At 63.3% G+C, this 8,712-nt stretch overlaps 2 protein-coding genes across 2 annotated transcripts; one reads left to right on the top strand and one right to left on the bottom strand.

Annotated features, from left to right (window-relative positions):
* Nucleotides 1-498: 498 nt before the first annotated feature.
* Nucleotides 499-2,309, top strand: IFI30 (IFI30 lysosomal thiol reductase). Its single transcript, XM_036399381.2, has 7 exons — nt 499-630; nt 1,237-1,416; nt 1,488-1,562; nt 1,637-1,732; nt 1,811-1,963; nt 2,045-2,113; nt 2,197-2,309. Exons 1-7 carry the CDS (start codon nt 505-507, stop codon nt 2,260-2,262), a joined length of 765 nt encoding a protein of 254 aa, XP_036255274.1. The 5' UTR covers nt 499-504; the 3' UTR covers nt 2,263-2,309.
* A 1,425-nt stretch (nt 2,310-3,734) lies between these two features.
* On the bottom strand, nt 3,735-6,577 carry LOC118696856 (la-related protein 6-like). Its single transcript, XM_054517393.1, has 3 exons — nt 6,411-6,577; nt 5,435-5,633; nt 3,735-4,616 (listed from the first exon to the last, which is right to left on the bottom strand). Exons 1-3 carry the CDS (start codon nt 6,575-6,577, stop codon nt 3,735-3,737), a joined length of 1,248 nt encoding a protein of 415 aa, XP_054373368.1.
* Nucleotides 6,578-8,712: the final 2,135 nt, after the last annotated feature.

Raw genomic sequence — 8,712 nt, 5'->3', positions numbered from 1 at the left:
TGTGGGAGGTTGTGCGGGGGCAGGAGAGCGGTGGGGCCGTGCCCCAGTTCCTGGGCTGGGTGCAGGATGTGACCCATCGCGCCAGGATGGTGCTCCTCGGGTTTGTAGGGCTGGGACACGTGGGGACGGGAGCTGAGAAAGGGCCGGAAACAGCGGCTACAAACCGGGGGAACCACGAGGTTCCCGTGATTGAACTCGGGATGCCTTGGGCTGCATCCCGGTCCCGCACCCACCGCGGGCTGTACCGGCCCCCAGCCCCGCTTGCGGCTCGGGGAGCTCCACGCGTGGCTGCTCCGGGCCGGGTTTCACTGCCCGAACCCCCGGGGAGCCGAGTCCCAGCTCGGGGGCAGCGGGAGCGGCGGCGGAGCCCACGTGGGGCGGCGGCGTCACGGGAGGCGGCGGCCGGGGCGGCAGGAAGGGCAGGAAGGGCCGGAGGGCGGGCACAGCCCCGCTTTAAAAGTCCCCGCTGGGACGGGCTCATTTCCGCGTCACCCCGGCGTCCTGATGGCCCCCGCGGTGGCGCTGGCTGTGCTGGTGGCCCTGGTGGCCCCAGGGCTCGGCGCGGCCCCCGGCTGTGATCACCCTGCCCACCGCTGGTGCAGCTCCCGGGACACCGCCGTCGCCTGCCAGGTCAGAGCTGCTGCTGCTGCTGCCGCCGGGGCTGGGGACAAGGGCAGGGGCACCGGGACGCGGGGACAGGGTTGGGGCAGCAATGCCTGGAGCGAGTGCCGCTGAGGCACGGGCTGTCACAGCCACGGCGATGCTCAGAGCCTCCGGTGCCACACGGGCACCACGGCATTCCCCAGATCCCCGGGGAACGGCTCTGGTCCAGCCGGACCCTGCCCGCGGCCCCTCCCCAGCTGCCCTTGGCACTTCTGCTTTTTAAGCCTAAAACCGCTTTTTGGCTTATTCTGCCCCAAACAGAACCGGGCAGTGACAGCGCCCTGTGAGCCCCACGAGGCTGCAGCTTCCCCCTGGCACTGGGTGCTGGGCCATACCCCCACCCACCCAGGCAGATCCTGCTCTAAATTTGTTTTCCCCTGAAATATTTTGGGGAAGTTCTGGTGGAAAGCCCCGAAAACTCCCGACCACTCTCACTTCCCTCTAGCCCTGCACAGCCTCATCTCCCCCTTCTTCCCTGCATCCCGGAGCTTCCCCCCATCCCTACAGATACTAGAATGGGGGTGCAGCATCCATACCACCCCCCAGTGCACCCCAAAACCCTCCCGTGTGCAGGTGCAGAGCCGCTGCCCGAGCCTCCCGCAGCCCGTGGCTGCGCCCGTGGAGCTGAGCCTGTACTACGAGAGCCTGTGCCCGGCGTGCCGCGAGTTCCTGGTGCTGGAGCTCTTCCCCACCTGGCTGCTGCTGCCCGAGGAGATGCTGAGCATCACCCTGGTGCCCTACGGCAACGCCCAGGTAGGAGCCGGCGCTGCCGGCGCTCGCCCCGCTGGTGCCGCCGGCCCCGCTCATCCCACTCGGTCCCGCAGGAGAGGAACGTCAGCGGCAGGTTGGACTTCGAGTGCCAGCACGGCCCCGAGGAATGCTTGGGCAACATGATGGAGGTGACGGTGCCCGTTCCCGCGGGGCTGGCACGGGGGGCTCCAGCAGCCCCTCACGGCCCGCCCTGTCCCCCTAGGCCTGTCTGATGCACGAGGCCAAGAACTTCAGCACCTACTTCCCCGTCATCTTCTGCCTGGAGTCGGGCAGCTCCGTCACCAAGAACCTGGAGGCCGTATGTCCCCCTCCCTGCCCCTCACTGCCCCTCACAGGGGATGTCCCTGTCCCCCTGAGTGTCCCTTGTGCCCGGCAGTGCCTGCAGATCTACGCCCCAGAGCTGGACAGCGGCCGCATCAGCGCCTGCGTGCAGGGGGACACGGGGGTGGCCCTGATGCACCACAATGCCCAGCTGACCGAGGCACTGGACCCTCCACACCAGTACGTGCCCTGGATCACCATCAACGGGGTATGGCAGGGGGGCACGGGGGTGCCAGGTGGGGCTGGGACACCCTGGGGACCCCCCTGAGCAGCCCTTGTCCCCCCACAGAAGCACACGGACGAGCTGCAGGCACAGGCAGAGGCCTCGCTGCTGGGGCTGGTTTGTCACCTCTACCAGGTGAGGCGAGGCTCTGTGGGGACAGCAGGGCTTGGGGACATGTCCCCATTGCTGCTGGGGCTCTCATGGCCGCTCTGTGGCAGGGGGAGAAGCCTGAGGTCTGTGGGGGCTCCAAGGCCCCGAAGATCCAACCTGGCTGCAGGCGCTGAGGGAGCACAGAGGGAGAGGCCAATAAAAAGGATATTTTTACGGAAAAGCACCAGGATCTAGAGTGCTGTGGTGGGGGAGCAGGGAGGGGGTGGTTGTGTGTTCCCTTCCCACAGTGGGAAGGGAAGAGGGGCTGGGCCCTGGGACTGGGAATTACCTGCTCCAGAGGGTCACAAAGAAGCCCCTTGAAGATTCCCAGGGAACTCTGCTGAGCACCAGAACATTTCCTCTCTCCAAGTCTTGCGAAGCAGCTCTGGTGTCCATCTCTGTCCTCACACTGACAGCATTAAACTCAACCATTTCAGGAGCACTGGGGTCAGGACCATCCCAGTTCCCCATTCCAAACCAGCAGGTTTAGGATGGAATCTTTCCTTTCCTGGTGGCTCCCTGAGCACTCGTGACAAGCAATTCTCTCTGGAATTTCCCAGACCTGCTTGCCCCAGCAAGGCCATTCCCAGCTGGGGTCTGGGGGGATGAAATTCACCACAAGGACAAGGAATTCCTGATCCAGAGAATTCTCCTCACTACCTGTAGAACAACTCCTCAGTGCCAGGGCGCTGGCTGGGTGAGAACCAGAACCCAAATCTGCTTTGTTTTCCATCCTCCTCATCTTCATCCCAGAGGCTCCTGACTGCAGGGGCTGCTCAAAGCTCTCCTCACACGAGCTGTGACCCCTGCAGGTGTGGGACTCACCCCACCCCATCCCAGCTCTGGCACACCCTGAGAGGCACCTGTAGCCTCCCTAAACCCTTTCCCAGAGGAGCTGGGGAGGCTGTGGGAGCAGTAGGGACACAGGGAGCCCCCATATTCCATCCTGAGAGATGCCAGAGAGCCTTGAGCAGCCAACAGCCAGGAGGAACCACAGCCCTGCCACCACAGCCTTCACTCTTGTCTCAGGCTCAGCCAACCTGGGCACCCCTCAGTGTCCCCACCACCCCAAGGACAGCAAGGGAGGGAGCTGCAGGCAGGGACCCTCCTTCCCTTGTCTGGCTCTGCACCTCAGGCAGCAGCAAGGCCTGGAAAGATAAGGGGAAAAAAAACCCCCAAAAAAACCCAAACAAAACCAAACAAACAAAAAAAAAAACAACCAACAAAAACAAAACACCAACAAAAAACAACAACAACAACAAAAACCAACAAACAAAAACAAACCCCAAAAAATCACAGCATCAACCAGAGAGTGCCTGGAAACTTCATCTCTCTTTATTGTCCATTTCTCATCCAAAACCTGGACCCCAAACCCAGCTCTCTGGGCCCTGAGCAAGCACAGTCTCACTGGCATGAGCACAGCACAGCTCCTGCTGCTGCTCGGCGTCTGCCTCGAGCATCGCCCGTGCCCCAAAACTTCTGTCCCCTGGCTCAGCTGCTCTGCCACTGCCCACAGCTCGCAGGACCATAGGAAAGCCTTCCTCTCGAAAGAAGAAGGGGAAAAAAAAAAGACCATGAGCACCCCTAGCCCTGAATTGAAGAATTCTCAGCGCCGCAGGACGAGCTCTTCTCTCCCGAAGCTGCTCCTGAAGCTCTCGGGGCTGCGGGGCAGGGGCAGGACCCCGTCCCAAAGGCCGAGGGGCTCGGACACCCCCTGGGCATCACCGGGGGCACCTTTGGGGCAGAGGCCGCTGCCCCAGGGTGTCCAGGACCCCGGCGCAGCCCCCGGGCGGCTCTCGGTGCCCACCCCGAGCTGAGGGAGGAAGGAGCCGGGGAAGGCGCTGGGATCTCCCGGTGTGAAATCGCTGCCAGGCCAGGTCGGTGCCAGCGGCTCCTGGTCCAGGAGGAAGGACAGCGACCCTGCAGCATCATCGGGCTCGGCAGCGCTGCAGGGCAGGGAACCCTCCCTGGGGCTGCGGGGGAAGCTCAGAGCCGCCGGCGACGCCTTCCAAGGCGCTCTCTCCTCGCTGAATTTCTTCCTTCCTCCCTTCCCGCAGAGCCGCACCACCCTGATGCTGCCGTGCCAGTCGCGGTGCCCGAGGCTGTCGGCGGCGCTGCGGGCGCTCTCCAGGCTCTCGTACTCCACCAGGGCACAGCAGCGGCTCAGCAGCTCCGGGAACCTCGCCGAGTACCTGCGCACGTCCGAGGGCAGCTTGCGGCCCGGCCGCAGCAGGCGGATGGAGGCGATGGCTCCGAAGGGGCTGAACATCCTGGTGATGGTGTCCAGGAAGTTTTTCTGCAGGGGCAGGTCCTGCTCCCGCGGCTGCAGCTCCCAGGCCAGCAGCAGCTTGCTCGGGGGGACGCTCAGCAGGTGCTCGGGGATGGGGAGGCGCCGCCGGACTTTGGTGCCCTCCTTGTTCACCTCCAGCAGCGCCGAGAACTTGAGGGCGTAGAGGGTGAGGCGCCAGTCCCGGGTCAGGTATTTCACCTGGGCACAGAGGGGGCGGAATCCCCATCACCCTGCATCCCCCACAGAGACAGGGAGCGCCCGAAACCCCCCTCCAGGCAGGCTGTGGCCCCCGCTGTCACAATGTCCCCCTTGTGTGTGAGCAGCTCTGGGATCTGCAGGCAGCCCCAGCGTCCCCCAGGCTCTGGCAAGGAGCCACAGCTTCCCCCTAAGCCACACCAGCATTTCCCTGGATTTCTTTTGGTTAAGGAGTGATCCCTTCCAAAGCAGTCCATGGGTAGAAGAGGTGAATCCAACCCTGGGGGTGATTTGAGGAGCTTTCCCTGCTCCCCTGGGCACTGAGGGGGTGGAATCCCCATCACCCTGCATCCCCCCACAGAGACAGGGAGCACCCTAAACCCCCGCTCCGGGCAGGCTGTGACCCCATACAACATCTCCCAGGGCAATATTCTGTGTGAGCAGAACAGCCGAGACACCAGGGGACAGCCCCAGCCGTGCCCTGGGCACGGGGAACAGCCCCAGCCGTGCCCACCAGCCTTGCCCAGAGCACAGGGAACATCCTGCACTTCTGTGTGAGCAGCTCTGGGATCTGCAGACAGCCCCAGCATCCCCCAGGATCCGGCAAGGAGCCACAACTGCCCCCTAAGCCACACCACCAGCACTTCCCTGGGTGTTTTTGGTTAAGGGATGATCACTTCCAAAGAGTGAAGAGGTGAATCCAGCCCTGGGGGTGACCTGAGGAGCTTTCCCTGCTCCCCTGGGCACTGAGGGCAGCCCCAGGACACACCCAGAGCTCCTCGCACACCCCACAGGAGGCAGCCTGCACCCCCAGCACCCACCTTCTTGAAGGATGTCAGCAGTTTGATGCTGACAAAGCCCATCTTGTTCTTCTGCACGTGTTTGAGCAGGAAGGCGTCCCTGGCCAGGTTCTCATCGGACAGGTAGAACTCCACCTGCGCCACGATCCTGCGCAGCAGCTGCGGGTCGGGGCCCGGGCAGGAGCGCTCCAGCAGCGCCACCCCCAGCTCGCAGGAGCTGCTGGCACAGCAGCGGGGACACCGGGCTCAGCTGCTGCCCGGGCCACCGTGCTGGGACAGCAGAGACACCAGGGGACAGCCCCAGCCCTGCCCTGGGCACGGGGGACAGCCCCAGCCCGTGCCCTGGGCACGGGGGACAGCCCCAGCCCGTGCCCTGGGCACGGGGGACAGCCCCAGCCCGTGCCCTGGGCACGGGGGACAGCCCCAGCCCGTGCCCTGGGCACGGGGGACAGCCCCAGCCCGTGCCCTGGGCACGGGGGACAGCCCCAGCCCGTGCCCTGGGCACGGGGGACAGCCCCAGCCCGTGCCCTGGGCACGGGGGACAGCCCCAGCCCGTGCCCACCAGCCTTGTCCAGGGTCCAGGGAGCCCACCAGCCTTGCCTTGGGCATGGGGAATTACTCCAGCCTTGCCCAGGGTCCAGGGAACAGCCCCAGCCTGGGAATCAGGTTACAGGGAATGACTTCAGCCCGTGCCCACCAGCCTGGGAACAGCCCCAGCCTTGCCCTGGGCACAGGGAACGGCCCCAGCCTGTGCCCACCAGCCTTGCCCTGGGTATGGGAAATGACTCCAGCCTTGTCCTGGGCACGGGGGACAGCCCCAGCCCGTGCCCACCATCCTTACCCTGAGTATGGGGATTGACTCCAGCCCGTGCCCCCCAGCCTTGCCCTGGCACAGGGAACAGCCCCAGCCCAGCCTCGGGAGCCCCCCAGGCTGTTTCAAACACACCCCAGCCATGTCCCTTGTCCCATGCCAGGCCAGGCTCAGCCCTGCACGTACCTGGTGCAGCTCTCCACGGGCTCCTCCTGGCCAAGCAGGGCGAGGGAGCAGCTCCAGGGGGGACAGAGAGGCCGTGCCAGGGGGGAATTCCTCGGTGCAGGCACCGGGGGGCTGCAGCTGGGCTGGGAATCGAGCCCCAAGGGCACTCCAGGGCCACGTGAGGACATTGTCCCTTCACCTGGGATGTGACACACAAGGACGGCGCTGGGACAGCTCAGCCAGCCCAGGCAGGGCCACTGCAGGAGGGGATGGTTGATGGTTGTGTGTCCTTACCTGCTTGGTAGAAATGGGAGGAAATTCTAAGCTCTAGCAGAACATCCCAAACACCCCAAGGCAGCAACTCCCAAATACCCCAAAAGCTCCCCCCCAAAAAAGGCAAAAAAAAAAAAAAAAGACAAAAAAAAAAAAAAAAAAGAATTTAAAAAAAAAAGGAAGCGAGAGAAAGCCCCTGGGGTGAGGGGGGTGTGGGTTTATAAACACACCCTGGAGGAGCTGCAGGGGTGGTTGTGGACCTGCCCCCACACTGCCTGCTCCAGGTGAAACCTGTTTGTGGTTAAAGTGCCCCAGCTGGGCCCTGGGATCAGCCAGGCTCCTCCTGCCTCAGCTGCAGGGCCAGGCAGGGCAGGGCCAGCAGAACCTGTCCCCTCTGGTAGCCGGGGGGGCAGTGAACTGCAGCACAAGGCCTCCGTGTCTGTGCCTCAGTTTCCCTGCCTAGTGCAGGGACAGTGAACACCACATGGGGAAGGGAAGCCTCTGTCCAGGGAATCCTTTGGGCTCTCAAATCCTTTGGGCTCCCAATCAATCCTTTGGGCTCTGAGTGCTGCCAGGGCAGCAGGGAAAGGCAGAAACCTCCTGCAGGATGAAACCTCCTGCAGAAACATCCCCAGGCCAGTGAGGGATGGAGCAGGGATGGAGCCCAGGGCAGGAGGGGAAGGGTCTGGAATGAAACATCCCCATGGCCTGAGCCCCTGCTGGGCAGCAGGGCAAGGTGAGGGTGGTGACACTGGGCTGGGGGCAGTGCCAGGGCTGGGGGCAATGCCAGGGCTGGGGGCAATGCCAGGGCTGGGGGCTGTGGAGCTCAGTGCAAACTGGAAGAGCCCCCCTGAGCCTCTCCTGGTGTCCATCAGGGCCTTGGCTGATGTTCCTGTGCCCTGTGGCCACATGGACAGGCCAAGGGCTGCACTGGGAAGGGAAGATGCTGCTGCAGAGCAAATGATGGGAGAAGTTGCAGGCAAACAACAGAAGGTGGCTCTGGTTCCTGTTTTCAAATCCCTATTTTTGTGTTGGTTCATTTTGAGAACTTCATCTCATTTCCCTTCTCAAGTCCCTGTCCCAGAGGGGCCTGTTCTGTGACACTGTGGGGACAATCCAGGAGTGCCAGACCATGACCCTGAAGCCATCCCAGCCAAGGGACACATTCCCAAGGGGACAAACAGGGGGTGAATCCAGGGCTCCTCCCAGCAGCCACGCACAGATTGGAGCTCTCCAGGGTGTCCTGGCTGTCCCCAGGCTGGTGGCCCTGCAGTGTCCCCCGTCCCTTGGGCTGGGCCACCCTGCCCAGCTGTGCAGGTAATGCTGGAGCTTGTAGAGGCCTGCACAAGTTCAGGTGCTGAAAGCAACTTTTGGACCATTTCTGCTTGGTTTTGATGGACTTTGCCCTGTCAGGAGTCCCAGAGTCAGGGCTGGCAGTCACAGGTGGTGCAGAGAAGGGGGGAGATCCTTTCCCTCCCTCCTCCAGGCCCCCAAAGCCCAAATGATGCTCAACCACCCCAAAGCTCCAGGGAAGATGCTCCAGGAGCTCCTTCCTTGTGCCAGGCACTCCAGGGTGTCCTGGCTGGACCCCAGAGCAGCAGCACCCCCAGGCTGGTGGCCCTGCAGTGTCCCCTGGGCTCTGCCACCCTGCCCAGCTCCAGGGTTGCCCTTCTGGGATGAGCCACAGGGACTGGCAATGTCCAGCTGCTTCTGGAAAGTTCCACCCCTCTGATTTCCCCAGGTTTGGTGGCACCTCCCCTTCTCCTGCCACCACCTGGTGCTCTCTGCTGCCTGGGAAGAGGTGGAACACAAAATCCTGAGATGCTTGTGCAGAAATCTCTGCAGGATTTGCCCATCTGGGAGGGGTGATGGAGCCAGAGGCAGCTGAGGATGGGGGTGGAGGTGCTGACAGGGAGATTTGGAGCTGTGTTTGCTTTGTGGTTAGAGGCAGATTTTTCCTCAGGGTCAGCAGGTGCTGCCCAGCTCCCCTGGGGGAAATGATCTCCTCTTCCAGAGCTGAGATTCCCAAAGGAAGAGGCTCTGTCTGGTG

This window comes from Molothrus ater, chromosome 26 (genome assembly GCF_012460135.2).
Source record: "Molothrus ater isolate BHLD 08-10-18 breed brown headed cowbird chromosome 26, BPBGC_Mater_1.1, whole genome shotgun sequence".
Lineage (NCBI taxonomy): Eukaryota > Metazoa > Chordata > Aves > Passeriformes > Icteridae > Molothrus > Molothrus ater.
This window is presented reverse-complemented; position numbering and strand designations above follow the sequence as displayed.

Excerpts from the sequence above, each read along its gene's own strand:
- IFI30 (XM_036399381.2), top strand. The coding sequence starts at position 505 with ATGGCCCCCGCGGTGGCGCTGGCTGTGCTGGTGGCCCTGGTGGCCCCA. Across the intron at positions 1,417-1,487 it reads TGCCCTACGGCAACGCCCAG|GAGAGGAACGTCAGCGGCAG; the intron begins GTAGGAGCCGGC and ends TCGGTCCCGCAG. Across the intron at positions 1,563-1,636 it reads GCTTGGGCAACATGATGGAG|GCCTGTCTGATGCACGAGGC; the intron begins GTGACGGTGCCC and ends CTGTCCCCCTAG.
- LOC118696856 (XM_054517393.1), bottom strand. The coding sequence starts at position 6,577 with ATGTCCTCACGTGGCCCTGGAGTGCCCTTGGGGCTCGATTCCCAGCCC. Across the intron at positions 5,634-6,410 it reads CCCGTGGAGAGCTGCACCAG|CAGCTCCTGCGAGCTGGGGG; the intron begins GTACGTGCAGGG and ends CTGCTGTGCCAG. Across the intron at positions 4,617-5,434 it reads TGCTGACATCCTTCAAGAAG|GTGAAATACCTGACCCGGGA; the intron begins GTGGGTGCTGGG and ends CTCTGTGCCCAG.